Source organism: Tursiops truncatus, chromosome 20 (assembly GCF_011762595.2).
Source record: "Tursiops truncatus isolate mTurTru1 chromosome 20, mTurTru1.mat.Y, whole genome shotgun sequence".
Classification (NCBI taxonomy): Eukaryota; Metazoa; Chordata; class Mammalia; order Artiodactyla; family Delphinidae; genus Tursiops; species Tursiops truncatus.
The window spans coordinates 32960444-32977635 of NC_047053.1; the positions used below are offsets into that span (position 1 = coordinate 32960444).

At 35.3% G+C, this 17192-nt stretch overlaps 1 protein-coding gene across 3 annotated transcripts in view; it reads right to left on the bottom strand.

Annotated features, from left to right (window-relative positions):
• Nucleotides 1-17192, bottom strand: part of TAF15 (TATA-box binding protein associated factor 15) — a 29160-nt gene that overhangs the window by 8567 nt on the left and 3401 nt on the right. For all 3 annotated transcript variants that reach the window (XM_019945473.3, XM_073797728.1, XM_033846912.2), the window contains exons 2-9: nucleotides 13947-13986; nucleotides 12398-12449; nucleotides 12231-12315; nucleotides 12046-12148; nucleotides 10178-10371; nucleotides 8647-8767; nucleotides 1265-1299; nucleotides 619-651 (exon numbers count right to left, since the gene is read on the bottom strand). In XM_019945473.3, coding sequence (XP_019801032.1) covers nucleotides 619-651; nucleotides 1265-1299; nucleotides 8647-8767; nucleotides 10178-10371; nucleotides 12046-12148; nucleotides 12231-12315; nucleotides 12398-12449; nucleotides 13947-13986 — 663 coding nt within the window. The remainder of the gene's footprint in view (nucleotides 1-618; nucleotides 652-1264; nucleotides 1300-8646; nucleotides 8768-10177; nucleotides 10372-12045; nucleotides 12149-12230; nucleotides 12316-12397; nucleotides 12450-13946; nucleotides 13987-17192) is intronic.

Sequence of the window (17192 nt, forward strand, 5' to 3'; positions counted from 1 at the left end):
GCAACAATGAGTAGCCCCCGCTCGCCACAGCTAGAGAAAGCCCACGCGCAGCAACCAAGACCCAACACAGCCAAAAAAAAAAAAACAAAAAGAAAGGCACATGTAGAAAGAAAGATGTTTTGTAAAAAAGAAAAAAAAAAAGAAAAGAAAAGAAAAGAAATTAGTGACCTCTGCCCAGAGTAAGACAATTCTCTCATATATGAATTCAGGTTTCTTAGGCCCACTGACCAGACTATCAATCCATTGTAATATTTTCTTAAACACAGCTATTCTACTTCTAATTCCCCAATCATACCAATTCTCTCATACTTGATTTGCAGTAATTAAACAAATAATGCTAATTAGCAGTACAAAATCAAGTATTTCTTCACAAAAGAAAAAGTAGAGAGCATGGGAAAGCACAAACATAGTAATTTTTCCTAGCAAACTTTCCAATCAATCCCCCTGAACTTTTCTTGCTGGTACATCTTTAGAAGTGAAGCTCCCTGGTTCTGGCAGCATTATCAAATCAAATCTTCCTCCTGTACTAACTCCTCCAAACACACACACTTCTCCTTTGAAAAAATGGAAAACTAACATTCTCTTAATGGCAGAGTCACAAACTACCATAAACCTTACCAGCATCTGGTCTGGGTCCATAATCCCTGTGACCTAAGGGAAAAGAAAAAGAAAAAGAAAAAGAAAGCTATTTAAGGCAACTCATAAGAAATCATTTAAAAACAGTAATAATAACCAAGGCATGAAAAGTCAATACTTCCAAAATCCTTGTAAGTAACCATCACAGATTTACAAAGTAAGTATATAAATTAAGTTTTATTAAAAGTTTAAGAAATCAACATGAATGTCAATATTCCCTTAAACTTGTCCCAGACGGCACCAGCCACTTTGGCATTACGCTAGTATCACTTTTGTTAAGTTCTGGTTGTGAAGGCTGATTGGAAAACCGTAATAATTTAAAAACACCATGTCAGCTACCTTTATTAAAAAACATATTGACAAAATCCAGTGAAGGTCTCATTCATTGGTCACCAGACTCTTTCATGCAAATTCACTGTGTAGAAACCCATTGGACTGTTTGAGATCAACTTCGTCTTTTCAATATTTTGAGATATATATATGCATATATATAATTTTTTTTTAAGCACACAACACACACCAGCCTCAACAGAGTAAGAAAGGGCTTAGACTACGTCTGCGGGATATTGGTGGCTTTTAGGTTTATATAGCATTTCCACTGAAACATTTTGGGATACTCAGCACTTACCACCAAAATTTTTGAAGCCACCGCGGTCACCACCACTGCAGAGGAAAAATTGAAGAAATGATTTCTTCCTTAGGTCTCTAATGTGCTGAGCCCTGGGCTCAATCTATACTTAACTGTCACAAGTAGAGCACCCAGGAAAACAGTAGCACCTCTAACTTTCCAGTAAATTTCATTTCATAGACTTCAAAATGTTGTTTTCACCTAAATGTTTCCCCAAGGATCTATTTCCACAAGGGTGCCTTTTCAAGCTTATTACAGAACATACCTAATATACTCTTATTTTAAAATTTTCCCAACCCCAAGCCAAAGGGATAATATTCAAATCCACTTAAACTGGAGGCACAAGAGGAAGAATGCTAAACATTCTTTCCAAGGGGAAAGAAATCATTTTAAAACAGTAATAATAACCAAGGCATGAAAAGTCAATGGTACAAAGTGAGAGAGTGGTGTGTACATATATACACTACCAAATGTAAAACCGGAAAAAAAAAAAAATGTAAAACCGATAGCTAGTGGGAAGCAGCTGCATAGCACAGGGAGATCAGCTCGGTGCTTTGTGACCACCTAGAGGGGTGGGATAGGGAGGCTGGGAGGGAGGGAGATGCAAGAGGGAAGAGATATGGGGATATATGTATAGCTGATTCACTTTGTTATAAAGCAGAAACTAACATACCATTGTAAAGTAATTATACTCCAATAAAGATGTTAAAAAAAAATTTTCCAAAATCCTTGCAACCATCACAGATTCACAAAGTAAATATATAAATTAAGTTTTATTAAAAGTTTAAGAATTCAAGATGAATATCAATATTCCCTTAAAGGGAAATATTTTTGTTAAAGGGGATATTTTTGTTAAATATGAGAAAAAGACTAGGAGAAAAATATAAAGCAAGATTAAAATTTTGATAGCAGAATGGGAGAGGTAAAAACTTGAGCACTACGTTCTACTGTGACACCAAACGGTGGGTTTTATGAGATGAAGAAAAAAGTGAGGTACAAATATACACAAAAGTGAGACTGAATGAAAGCGGTCTTAAAAATTCAAATCATTCAGATATCTGGTAAAATGAGCACTAAAAGAAAGCATAACTTTAAACTGCCCTCCTATTCCATGCCCACTGCAACATGCTAGCTCTCTTCACAGCAGAGCTACTAACATTCATGCTGCCGAATGCTCTTGAACACCAATCAGTAGACCATATCAGAGACAGAATGCTACATACTCCACAAGAAAATGACTTTATTTGGCAATTTCCACTGCCAGGTAAGTCAATGGCCCTTGTGTGCATAGCTTTATGTAAGAAATCTAAGATCTCTCTTATCAAGAAACTCTTTAAATGCTCATACATTGAAAGCTTGTTTCTCTTAACTGAATTATGTAATCCTCTAAGATTCATGTGCTGACATGGATACAAAAACACCCGAAGGTTTCAGATGGTGATATCTAATTTTCTAATACTACTAATCTTCTACTATAACCCAAGAAACTAATCCAATATACTAATGTCTCTTCACTGCTTAAAAGCCTCTGCTTTAGTAATAACCCTGCCCTCTAGATGGCCTTTCTTGAGCCATCCTGAGAAAAACCACTCTGACTAAATGAGAAAGAATTTTTTCTTTAGAAGTCTATTCTACTACCTTGACGTAAAAAAAAATTCCCTTGCAACTAGCATAGGTATGGACACACGCAACTTAACTCGCCATGAATTTTTATTTGATGCCCAAGAAATCTAAAAAGGAGAATAACAATATTTCAAGGCTATGCAGACAAAGCGAAGCTCAGGTCTTTCATATATATAGTTTCCTATTGAGTGTCTAAGACCTCTCTTTCAGAACATCACCCACGCCCTCCCACCAACCCATACTTCTAAATGGCCTATATATCATAGCTTAACTCTTTAAGGAAAGGAAGCCAAACAGAGTTCTGAGATTAAATTGCTGAAAATCTTATTAGAAACAAGATATCTCAGGTTTCTTCAAAGATGATCATGAGAATTCTAAAAATGATGAAAAAAGAGCTAGTGAAAATATTAAATCGGGCTTCCCTGATGGTGCAGTGGTTAAGAATCCGCCTGCCAATGCAGGGGACAGGGGGTTCGAGCCCTGGTCCAGGAAGATCCTCCATGCTGCGGAGCAACTAAGCCTGTGTGCTACAACTACTGAGCCTGCGCTCTAGAGCCTGCGAGCCACAACTACTGAAGCCCACACACCTAGAGCCCGTGCTCCGCAACAAGAGAAGCCACCGCAGTGAGAAGCCCGCGCACCTCAAGGAAGAGTAACCCCCGCTCGCTGCAACTAGAGAAAGCCCGCGTGCAGCAACAAAGACCCGATGCAGCCAAAAATAAATAAAATTTTTTTTAAAAAAGAATATATTAAACCCACATTCCTATGTCAGGACGTTAAAGTACCCAGGAGAAAGTATTTTTTTTTAAATAGGATATTTGCACAATTAAGTGCTGGAAGAGGCACCACTTAATTATTCTGCTGCCAACTTAACCAAGTACCAAATTGTTTATCTGACCACAATGGAGGGAAAATATGCAATTTCATATATCAAGTAGTTCCTAAAATTTCTATTCTGGCCAGCAATATAACTTTGAACAATTTTTTAAAAAAGGACATACCCCTGGTAAAATATAAAGGATATAAAACAAATGACACTTGAATATGTTTATAATTTTCTATTCCTCCATACAATGGCATTTTAACTTAAGTCATCATTACTGAGCATTTCCTTTGAAAATTCAGCAGCTGAACACTTCAAACACAATGGCCGTAAATATGGAAACACCCATAAATACATTCGAAAAAGTACTAGTCTTCAAAGTAGGAGTCTCAGGGTATAGTCTTAACTATCACTAATCAATCTTGAAAATTTGGACAAGTCAGTAATTCTCCCTAGGCTTCAGTTTCCTCCTTCGCAAAATAATGGTCTACACCCTTACTACCTGAAAGGTGGTCTATGGAATAGCAGCAAAGGCAGAGCCTGGGAGTATCTCAGAAAAGCAAGCTCATCCCACACCTACTAAATCAGAATCTGCATTTTAGTAAGATCCCCAAGGAGTTCATATGTACATTACAGTTAGAGAAGCACTGGTCTGGATGACCTATAATTTTATGTGAGGCTTTCTTTCAAGTTCCAATGTTTCAGTCGCTTTTCTGTTTCCTTATTAAGAAATTTCATATTAATTAATTATAGTTCCTTACTAGGAAATTTATTATATTAAACACAGTAAATAAACCTCAAATAGTACCACTATTAAATCAGTTAACAGAAGATGGGCCTGTGGTTAAGAATCTTTCTTCAAATCTGCAGTCAAGTTACATGTCCCTTTTCCATAAACTAAGTTAAGGCCCCACTAGCAAATTAAAACACAAAGGCATGTGAACATCTGAGTCAAGATGTTGCCACAACAAATTTGTTTTCCTCCCAGAAAAAGAAACAAACTTGTACACATAAAGAATTTCTGAAGTAAGGACACTTTAATGTAAAGAAGTAAAGGTATTTACTAGAGACATAAGAATACTCAAAATTTACGGCTGAGTGCCCCCCGCATAAGAAAATCAATTGTATATTCTTGACTCAACTACAGAAATCGTCCCAAGTTCAAAACCATAATGAGCAGCCTACTCTAGGGTAGACTCTGAGGGTTCTTTCACTGTTACAGCATTACATATTTAGAGACGACAGTCAGATTTAATTTCAGGTGCTTGTCAAGAAAGAAAATATACTTTGACAGAGTCTCTATTCCCAAAATTAAATTTTAAAAATCCAAATATATCTGTATTCAAGGACTAAAACTGCCAAGAAGTAAAAGGACAATATAGGAATCTTTATTCCCAGAAAATTCAATACACAGAGAGAAAAAGGAACTTAGCTAAATATTGAAAAAGATTAGTTTTTTAAAAACTGTTCTGTGTTTGATTTTTCATACTAGTAATTTACCAACATTTCAGAAGACCAAGAATCTACCATTCTAGAGCTGCACTATCCAATACAACATTTACTAGCCATATGTGACTGCTGACCTTTTGAAATATGGAGAGTCTAAATTGAGATGTACTCTAAATGTAAAATACAAAATGGATTTCAAAGTCTTAGTATAAAAAAAAGAATGTGCATTATCTCAATAATTTTTATACTGATTACATAAAATATTTGTGATGTTAGATTAAATAAAATGTATTATCAAAATTAACTTCAGCTGTTTATTTTTCTTAATGTGGCTATTAGAAAATTTTACATTACACATATGGCTCACAGTTGACCCACATTATATTTATATTGGGCAGCACTGGCGGGACTATCACCAGCACACATGCACATTTTTAAGAGAGCTATTCAAAAACTCTTATAAGGGCTTCCCTGGTGGCGCAGTGGTTGAGAGTCCGCCTGCCCATGCAGGGGACACGAATTTGAGCCCCGGTCTGGGAAGATCCCACATGCCGCGGAGCGGCTGGGCCCGTGAGCCACAGCCGCTGAGCCTGCGCGTCCGGAGCCTGTGCTCCGCAATGGGAGAGGCCGCAGCGGTGAGAGGCCCGCGTACCGCAAAAACAAAAAAACTCTTATAAGAAGACATTCAAAATTTAAGATAACTTTTTTGAGACCTGAGATATTAAAGCCTAAAAAATCTACTTAACTTGATGACATGCTAATAATGGAAAATGGTTATCTATAAAGTTCTAGTAATTTTGCAATGCATTCAGCACAATGCTAAAGTTAAAAACACTGAGAAAATGTATGGCCTTAAGCTTCTAGTCCAGTAGGAGGCCACTGATCTACTTTAGATAACAGTTAGAAATTCAATCTCTTTTGCTGCAACTGCTTTTTCAAAGAAAAACACTGTTTCCTATAGTCCCTATAGTCTTCATGTTTCTCTTCCAAAATTGGAAAGCCGACAGCTTCCTTTGGTCTGAATTCTTCCTGCAGTCAAGCAATCATACAACTTGAGTCTAAGAATGTCACATCCTTTACCACACATCAAACCTTCACCTGCAAACTGTGCCCCTTCTTTAATTATAAACCCAACTAATGCCAGATATTCTTCAAACAGCCCTGAAAGGATCATATTTTCAACCTTGCTATTTTTAAGTAAGATGATTACAAACACAAATGGGAGTGTTGATGAAGACTAACAAAAAATGTTTGGGTATTTCTGGTACTTAAATGTAAAACCAAGTGTAAGGGGAAAAAAAGCCCTGAAACTGGGCTTTTTTTTTTTTTTTTTAATTTGAAACACTTCACCCCTGTAAATAAGCTAAAAATCACATCCTGAACAAGATATTGTGGCACATGAAAATTATATGAACTTCGTATTTCAGTATCCATAAATGAAGTTTTATTGAACACAACCATGTTTATTCATTTATACAGGAGCAGAGCTGAGCAGTTGCAAAAGAAACCGCATGGCCTGCAAAGCCTCAATTATTTACTATGTGGCCTTTCACATAAAAAGTTTGCCCATCCAATATAAAGAGTAAGTATAATCATCCACATAAATTTCTTAAAAAGGCCTTTCATGCACATTCCATTTACTGGCTAAGGGGGTGGGGTGGGGGGAGGGAGGGAGTATACAGACAGCAACTGGGTAAGACCTCTCCCCCAAAAACCCTACCCTGACTTGAACCAGATCACCATCATTTTGACCTAATACATCCTGGGCTTCTACACAAGATTTTGTTTGAAGAGGTTCTAAAGTTAAATAAAAAGATTTGAAACTCAAAAACTTAGTTCATGATTCAGTACCTGGGCCAAAAATTATACTGAAATGTTGCCAAAGAGGTTTATCGAAGTGCTTAAAACTGGTATGCCCAGGGTTGGTTAAGATACAGATCTTCCCTCTTTTAGCAGGAGGATCACTCAAGGTCCTTTCAACTCTGATTCTAAGATAAGTCATCTCTCAAAAATGAAAACATACTTTTAAAGACTTCCCTACCCTCCTCCTCCTGAAAAGTGGGGTTCTACCATTCTCCGTCAGACACTGTCATAGTTTCAGAGATAATCTATAGATATAATTATAACTTCCTTATGAAGAAAATTAAACCTATGATATGCTGTAAAACGTATAGCATCCCAAGGCAGCCAATTATCTAAAACATATTAACCAGAAAATCACATATACCTGTTAGTTATCTTGTTTGGGATTCTGTTTGAGGGAGCGAGGCTATTAGGTAGAGAGTAAGCACCATACCACTCTACGTTGTTCACTTACATCCACATGATAATGAAGAGGCATACAATATACTTGTTTTACCTTAATAAATTGACTTCGGCTATCAATCAAAAGACATTTAATGTTCAAGTCTTATAAAAATTTATCAAATATGTTTAGACTTTAGATTTGCCAGACCAAAGCACTATACACTAAACAGAGAGAAAGTCAATGAGATCAAATTCCTGGCTCACTTGAAAAATTAACAGTGCTGTATGTAACTGATCTTCTCAGGTCACCTCAGGGAACAGACAACAGTCCCTAATAAGCAAAAGAGTGACCTGGTATTGATATAATATTGTCAGTTAACAGGCTGACAATTTCAGTTCCCAAGGAACACAAATTATCTTTTAAGCCTGTATATTTTACACACGAAATGTGCAACCTACAAACCTCATCTGAGGACAATAAATGTCAATTACTTTTTCATTCCTATTTTTAGAGCAAAAGCGCTAGACTTACACATATATTTGAAAGTAATTTTAAAGCCACCTTTCATAACATATGCCATAAATACCAAAACCTGATAACACTAACAATGGAGAAAAGGAAAGCTGAATTAAAAAGTCATTCCTTTTCCACAGCTTAGTCTAGACAAAATATGCAACGGTATGTGACATTGCACTAATTATCTCAATAATTGTTTACTTAAGAATGGGGACAAAACAGTTCAGTTACATAAAATCTTTCTCTCATTTGCCAACCCCAAATTTATAATCTGCTATTGCCTCCTAATATTTTTCCCTTCCCAAGGGGATTCAAGATTAAAGAACAGCCTCTCCACCTTCCAATCTAGAATTAACTTACCTTGTATTTTCTACATATAAAACACTTGGATTTCCCAGAGTCATCTTTTAAAGGAGTTTAGAGTCAATAGCTCTGGCAGGAAAAACATAGTTAAGTGGTTTAACCACACCATAGTAGGGGACTTTTCTCCATTGGTATTTAATATATACCACATAAACTAACGGCTAACAAAGCCTATTTTGAGGTAATTTATGTGACATCTTAAGACTGAAAATAAATTTTGAATTTCTGTCCTTTTCTCTACAACATAATCTTTTATAGGCCTCTTAACTAAATCAGATGATGGAATCGAACCGGCTAAGTAACAACAAAAAAAAAAAAAAAAGAGAGAAGAAATGTAGACATCTGTACCTAAAAACTTACCTTGATCCTGTCATAGGACCTCTTCCATCCTTGTCATATCCCCCACGCCCTCTACCTCCTCCCTGTGACCCGCCATATCCTCTATTATCTTCTCCATACCTACTCACATCACGACGGTCATCTACAAAAAAGAAAATTAATACATACATATATAAACAACTTGAAATTTCTGACAAAGGCTTTCCACAACATAATATTAAATAGCTCTTTAGGTCACCTGTGACCTTCAGAAAATGGCACATGTACACAAAACTCAAATGCAAGTCAACATAACACCATCTGGAATTAAATGTATGAGACTTATATGTGTGTCAAATTCCATTCTACCAAAGTCAGACAGCAAAATGGTGATGTGGATATCACCATTTGATGTGATGATAATATGGAGTAGTTTGAGTAAAGTACATTAGGTACAGAACTCTAATAAATTAAAAGAATACCCTGATCTTAGGGACTTCCCTGGTGGCGCAGTGGTTAAGGCTCACGCTCCCAATGCAGGGGGCCCGGGTTCGATCCCTGGTCGGGGAACTAGATCCCACATGCATGTCGCAACCAGGAGTTCACATGCCACAACTAGGGAGCTGGCAAGCCACAACTGGGGAGCCCACCTACCACAACTAAGGAGCCCACAAGCTGCAACTAAGACCTGGTACAACCAAATCAATCAATCAATCAATAAATACTTTAAAAGAATACGCTAATCTTAAAAGTTATTTTTCATGTCGAAAATATTTCAGTGTAAATCAAACACAGACAAGGAATAACTAGATTTTCAAACTGAGAGATATTCAGTGAATATATTCAATGAAGAAGATATTCAGTGAATGAGCTTCCACTCTTACTCATTCACTTGTTCATTCATTCAACTATTCAAAAAATATTTATCGAGCAGGTACAAAAATGAGTAAGGCAGGACCTTTGCCCTTGAAGCATTCATTTTTATGGCTGATCAGATTCCTAAATATCATGATATATATAAAATGATATATATAAAAGAAAGAATGACTGGTCCTTCTTAGTTGAGGTTAGAGAAGGCTAATATAGGATCATAATTTCCTCAAATCACATACAGCACCAGTACCAAGATAACTGGTAGCATGGACTTCCCTGGAGGTCCAGTGGTTAAGACTCCGTGCTTCCACTGCAGGGGGCACAGGTTCGATCCCTGGTCAGAGAACTAAGATCCCACATGCCACACGGTGCGGCCAAAAAATAAAAAATGTTTAAAAATTAAATTAAATTATAAAAAAGAACTGGTAGCAGCAGCATTCATTGTCAAATGATCAGTTGACTGAGACAACAAAGGAAATTCAAAAACTCAGCCAGCAAAAAATTACGTGACCATCTGGAGTCTCCAAGAAGTTCAGAAATATCAATCTAATAAACTAATTTTGATGGACATGAGACAGAACATATGTTCAGGGTGACTCTAAATTCTTACTAACAGTTGAAATCCTCTGTGGGTCTTTTAATACAGAATTCAATACACAATTCTATGAAGGGAAAAATAATAGAGATCAGCATATCTTACCTTGTGTGTGGTGGCTGTAATTTTCCCTTTGTGAATGGTAGGATTGCTGGTTTTGATTATAGGAATCATGCTGCTGATCATAATTTGACTGCTCGGCATAAGAGCCGTGATGTTGATCATAGCCTGACTGCTGGTCATATGAATCTTGTTGACCATAGTCTGACTGGTCATATGAAGGCGCTCTTCCACCTTGGCTAAACAGAAATCAAGAACTTGAGCGATTTTACAGAAGGACTGTTTACTGCAGCAGGCTGACTGAGACTGATTGCTATAAGAGGCCTGCCCAGCTAGACCTCATCCACATTTACTACCCTTTTCTGGTAGGAATCATTTAGCTCTTTTATCTACAGAATCTTATCACCAATGGAATGACTTTCAAACAACAGTTCTACTATCACTGAAGAGGTGTCACATTATGAGAAAAAACACACACACCTTTGAAAACTGTAGAGAAGCAAGAAAATCACTATGGTTTTTATCATCTCCTTGAATTAAAAAAAAAATTAAAGATGACATAAAGTACAGTAATATGTCTGACTCTTTAACAAACATGACACAGCAAGTGCTGACTCCTTTTAATAGTTACAGTAAAAGGCTCTATCTCAGTTTTAACAACAATATTATTTAATAATATTTTGGGGACTATTTTCTTATCTTTAGAACCTTACCTTTAGTACATTCTTCTAAGCATCTTCAATAATAGTAAATTTTAGAAAATAGCAATAAATCATTCAAAGTTTTAATCTGCTGAGTAAGAGGAAAGAACTTGCTTTGTGTTGCCATTTTTTTAACTGAAACAAAGTCTAACTACCAAATGAGACTGCTTTATTTTCTCTTGCAATTCAAAAAGAAAATTCTAAGTATGTTCTGAGCAATATGACTATTAATTACCTACTCTCAGGATGGGAATGTTGAAAGAAACACTTAATTGGATTTGAGTTCTAATGTTTACTCAAAAAAAAAAAGGTGGGGGGGGGGACAAAAATGGCCTCACAACTTAATAGTCACATCTTACTCTGCATCAAATGATCAAAACAATCTAATAAAGATCGATTCCCCAACTCCCTACCCAAAGCACATCACAAAGGTCAGAACCCTAGACCTTCACTTTAGAATGACTGTCAAACCAAATCTAACATTTCTCTTTGGTCCACATTTATACGTCACATTACCAAAAATGCATCCTTATGAAAAGGTTCTCCTTAAATTTAAAACTAACCAGGCTTGAAGAGCCTTCTAATGTAACACGCTTTCTGGATAGTATTCCCTACATTTGTACTTTGTAAAGCACAGTAAAAAGTAAGTTGCTATTACTAAAATTAATAACAAGTACAGGCTCCTCAAATCAGAAAATTTTAAAAAAATATATAAGACCTGTAAAATTGCTAATATTCACCTACCTATATTAACAATTAAAACATTTTTTAGGGTATTTGAAATAAGTGCATAGGTTTTAGCACTTTTTTCTTTAATATTTTTGCCCCTGAAAAGGACATTAAATACATTAAAATGGTTAAAAAATAAAATGGAAATGAAAAGTAAGCGTTGATAAGTCTCCTTTTATAGGCAGGTTTTTATTTCATCTCAGGTATAAAGCAGAGGTTCAAATTTTACATTTTAACATTTAAATCATGTGCATTCATTTACAGCTAAACTAATTGTACAAATAATACATCATAAGAATCAAATATCAATATTGATAATCTCCACATTCTTTATAATACAAAACTGTGAAATTCATACACCATCAACACTTTTCTGGGAAAAAAAAAAAAGTTTAAAGCTGGGACTTTGTTAGTGAAAGCTGTTTAATACCCAAAGTGTTATTTCCACTTCCCAACACCTCAGTACTTTCACTGTTTCCTTACCCTCCTGATGATTCCATGTTTTGCTGTGCCTGGTTATTATAAGATTGCTGGCCATATGAGCTCTGCTTTTGATTCTCATAACCACCATAGGACTGCGAATAACCTAAAGATTAAATAGATATACCATTTAGGAAAGGTTCTGATTTTAAATTTCTAAAACAGCAAATTTAACAAATCAGTCCAACCTGATTGGCTTTGTCCGTAACAGGAGTAGCCGCCATAGTTCTGCCCATATGAAGAATCAGTAGTTTGCCCATAGCCAGAATAGCTCTGAAATTTAGGTAAATACAAGTTTCACTGCATATTTAAGATTAAAACTATTTATAAAGAACTCAATTTATATTTAACCTACTTGTGGTGCTTGTCCATAACCTTGGCTGCCTTGATTTCCATAGGAAGAATAACTGTAAAAGAAAAGTGTACTACTTGAAAGAAATGTGCTAGAATTTAAAAGCTTAAATTAACCCTATCCTCCTTTTCAACTTTCAACTCAAATACAAGCTTCTTTCCTGAGAAACTGTTGATCTAACTACCTCTTCCAGTCTAAATTGAAAGGTGATAACCAAAGACTGTCAAAGACATAAATAAAATCATGCCCAGACCTCTTAAATGCCAAACACACACCAGAAGTTTTGCTTTGACAATCTCCCACAAATAAACAAAACTTCACCAGAGCTAGAAAATTCCAACAGAATTATGCTTGGATGGGTGGGAGGCTGGGGGTGGAGGGGAGTGACTACATGGTAGCAAGACCCATAATAAATATCTGAAGCAGAAAAATAATGACTCTTTAAGTTAGAGCTTTAATCAATTTAGCTGTGCTGTGACAGATTAATTTCTTCCTACCATTTGCCTTAAATTTGCCTCTAACATCCTAGAAAATGCACAGTGTGGCACTAAACATCCAATTGTTAGTGCCTCAGTAACGAGAGGCATGTATATCTTCAGAATACTATCATAGAACGAAAGTATATTGTATCTCCAGTGTCATAGCATAGGATGGCATAGTTTGTTGACTGAATGAATACATGCAGCTTTCTCGGAGTTGAACTTTCTTTAATTTTAGTGCATATAAGCTTTAACAAGTCAGAAACAAACTTTCTGAATATATACCAAAGAAAAATAAAACATATGCCAAAAAAAAATCTTACTATTTTAGAGCTATCAAGTGCTAACAGAATTTCTTAACTTTATAAAACATAATTTCATTGAATAAAACATTTGCTAGTTGCCTACTATGAGGGTCTATCCCATGAGAATAAAAAAGTCAAATCAGTTTTGTTTTCATGAAGCTTAAAACTTGATGACAGAAGGTATCTGAGATGCTCTTCTGAATATCTCACACTGAGCTGCAAAACACTTATACTACAAGTGAAGGCTGTATTTCTGGTAAGCAAGAGAATCCTACTGCATGTATACATTCACATAAAAACAGACTTTTCTTTTTATTGTGAGCATGGTGAGGATGATTTTAAAAATGCTAAACACTTCTATCATAGTGCTTCAAGAAAATCCACTCCAGAAAAAACACATTTAGCATATTATATACAATCAAAAACATTAAATGCTTTTTCTAAGCTGTTATAGTTCAACTACTTAAATCCTTTTAGTAATTGTTTCTTCTAAATAATTTCTTAAAGAAAACAATCTTTATAATACCTATGAGATTCATTTTAATCTCTAGGGGGCACCTATATTTACTGATTCAAACAGCCTTTTAAAAAAAGAAAAATATCTTACAGCACCTATGTACATAGGCTGACTCTTTCCCCTTCACAAGCTAAGATTTAACTCTTTTAAGACGTCAAGATACCAAAGCTTAAGAGGAAAGCCTGACTAAATTTATCTTTTTTCTCAGCTCTACTCGTTCATGGTATTATTGAAATGTACGTATACTTTACCTTTGCTGCTCACCCCCAGACTGACCGTAACTTCCGGAATCTAAAACACATAAAAAGAATTTTTGTCTTATTTAAAATTAGGCTTCCCTCAAAGGCTGACTTTAGCTCTTACAGATGAAATGTGATAAGAAAATATCATAAACTACAGAAAGAAAAACTAGAAGTTAAAAATACAGTGCAAGGAAAAATCTGTGCCAATAGTATTAGCTATTTACAGTAACTACAGCTTTGAAAACAACTACTCTACAAACATGTCCTGATGGTCACAAAAACCAAGTGAACAAATGAGAAACAGTCAGTGAAAAACCCATCCTTTCAACAAAAACTCAAAGCTCAAGTTATATTATCTTTATATATAAAAAGATATCTGTTAAAAAAAACTAATCAGGATCAAAAAGGGGAAAATGCACACTCTAAGATAAATCCCCAGGATTACATTCACTTCATATCCTTGCCAGCCTAACATATACACCATTCCCTTGGATTGGATTGGATTGCTTTGGCTGTCAGCAGCAACAAAAAGATCTCCAAAGACTTGGTAAAAGCAGCTAAGCCACTTGGTATATACCGACTCAGCAATACTTACCTCTAGCTTCCCTGTTGGCAATAAAAACTACCAAGGGAAAAAAAAAAAAAAAAAAAAAAAAAAAAAACTACCAAGGAAGGCATGAGTTGAGTAATATACGTCAAAATAATAATAATAATTTGAACTGTGAACTTTTCTCAATACTTTAAAGTGTCGGTTATTCCAAAAATTTTTGAAGAGGCTCTACCCTCTAGGCTTCTCCTCAGAGTCAAATGAATGACCTAATTTTATTAGTGATTGAGTAAGAGAAGAATATCATATGAAATACTCTTTCAACTGCAAAAAAATGACTGATAGTCTTCAACTGCTATTAGGCCCAACCTCATCTAATCTGAATAAAACTATTTGATGTTGAACAGCTCTGAAAACCCGCCAAATATCAAATCACATCAATGACTTTTTCATTCAATTCATATAAAGCTACAATATGAAAACACTGTCACTGGCTGTATAAGTGGGTGACATCAAATTTGCCACTTTTCTACAGTAGAGATCTCCAATCAGACTGAACAAGAATTTTTTTAATCCTTAACTACTAAAATATTGAATGAAATCCTGACACAAACTACTTCTTTTATGAATGTGGACATAAGGCTACCTGAGATGAAAAAAAAAATTGTGCATCACTGCCCATAATAATAATATGACTAGATTTGTAACTAACCAAATAAGAAAAATATGAAAAGAATACAGAACCTAACTGGATCATAAAGAGATTAGATGCATCTATCAAATGGCAAAGGAAGTTAGTTTCAACCAGTTCAGAAACTAAAAAGGATTACTGTGGGAGGAGGGGGTGTATGAATAAAACAAATATACATACACTGGGGATGCGTGAAGCTTTAAGTTAAATTATATCCCAAGGCAATGACGTGGGTTCTCCCAGTGACAGAGTGGAGTCCAAGACCTTATTGTACTTTGGCTCAGGCAAAAATTATAGAAGTACACAGCACATATGTCATATGACCCTGGCTTAAATCTTATAAGTATCAGAGCTCTTAACTCAGTCAACTTCAGCTCTCTGAAACTGTAAATCTGACTTCTTTAGCTGGCTGACTTTAAAACTCTAGAATATAGAAATAAGAGTATTGACCAACAAGTCGAGCTCTTAGTGAAAGTAGATGTTTTACATTCACCAGAGAAAATCAGTTTATAAATGTTATTTATGGCATTTTAAACAACTGCTCATTATGAGTACTTGACACTTGAGCCTTGTATCTGGGCCCATGAATTATTTAGAGGTGCTTTTATTTCCAAGTGTATAGGGTTTTGACACTCTTTGTGGTTTTGTCTTCTTATTCCATTGCAGCCAGAAAAGGTATTTTCTGTACTATTCCAGGTGTTTGTTAGGATTTGCTGTTTTTCGCTTTTCCCCTTGGTAAACACTTTTACTTACATAAATGTCTCCTATGTGCTTGAAAAGAACTGTATTATCTAAATGTTGAAAGAATTCTGTAAATCCGTAAGATGATGCTTGTTAGTTCTATTATTCATATTCTTACTCATGTTTGGTCTACCGGATCTATTACACAGAGTAGTATGTTTAAATTTTTTTTAATTCCCTGTTTGACTCTGTATTTGTCAATTTCTTTCACTGAGTGTTTTTTTGCTTTCTACACTTTGAGGCCATATTGTTAAAGCACATAAAAGTACAGATTTACAGCTTCCTGGTGAATTTCCCCTTTTTTTTCTTTTTTGAATTTCCTTTTAACATTACATGAAGACTATCATTAAAAATGTCCAAACTTTATTTTGACTGGTAATGTAACTAAACAATCTTCCTTTTGGTTGATGTTTGCCTGATTAATATTTTTCTATCTCTATACTTTTAACACTTCTTATTCTGAGGTTTTAGGTATGTCATTTTTGAAAGCATACATCTAGATCAATTTTTCCCAATGTGAAAATCTTTGTCTTTCAACTGATGTTTTCATATTTTTATTATTGTTACTTTTTATTTATTCCTACCAGCCTATACTAGACTCTCTACTTACCAGGGTCTTTTTTTTTTCAACTCCTTAACTTCCTTCTATTGGATTTTCCTTACTCCCTTTCCCCCTCTACTGCTTTGGAAGTTAGACGTTCAAATTCTGTTCTTTTAGTAAGTCACTATTCATAATTTAAAGAGTATGTTCAATTCTTAACATGCATTCTTGATATATCAAGTTCAAAATGATCTTCGACCTCCACTAGCATACAAGAACTTTAATGCTATAATGCCAATCACAGCCTTCACCTATTATTTTGCTTCCACTTTTTCTTTCCGTTATCTTTTGCTTCCACTTTAAAACTCTAGATTCCACACAGTCAATACTTTTTATCTACTGCATTTGCTTCCTCTGTATCTTTTTGCATCCCACTCCTCCCTTTCGGATTTCTTTTATTAGTTCTTTCAGCAAAGGCCTGAAAGTGGCATTCTTAGTCTTTTATTTGCTAAAAAAGTCAAGGTCAAATGTTATTTTTCCTCTAAATTCCAAAGATCATTTAGTGGCTTCTTAAAACTTCTAAGAAGTCTACCAATCTTACCTTTTCTCTATTTCCTCTGATAGGTCTGTCACTGGTATTTCATAACCTGCAGTTTCACATTTATGTATCTAGGTACGAATTGATTATGTCTCATGTTTGAGACTACTGCTTCTTGATCCATCAATTTTGGAAAA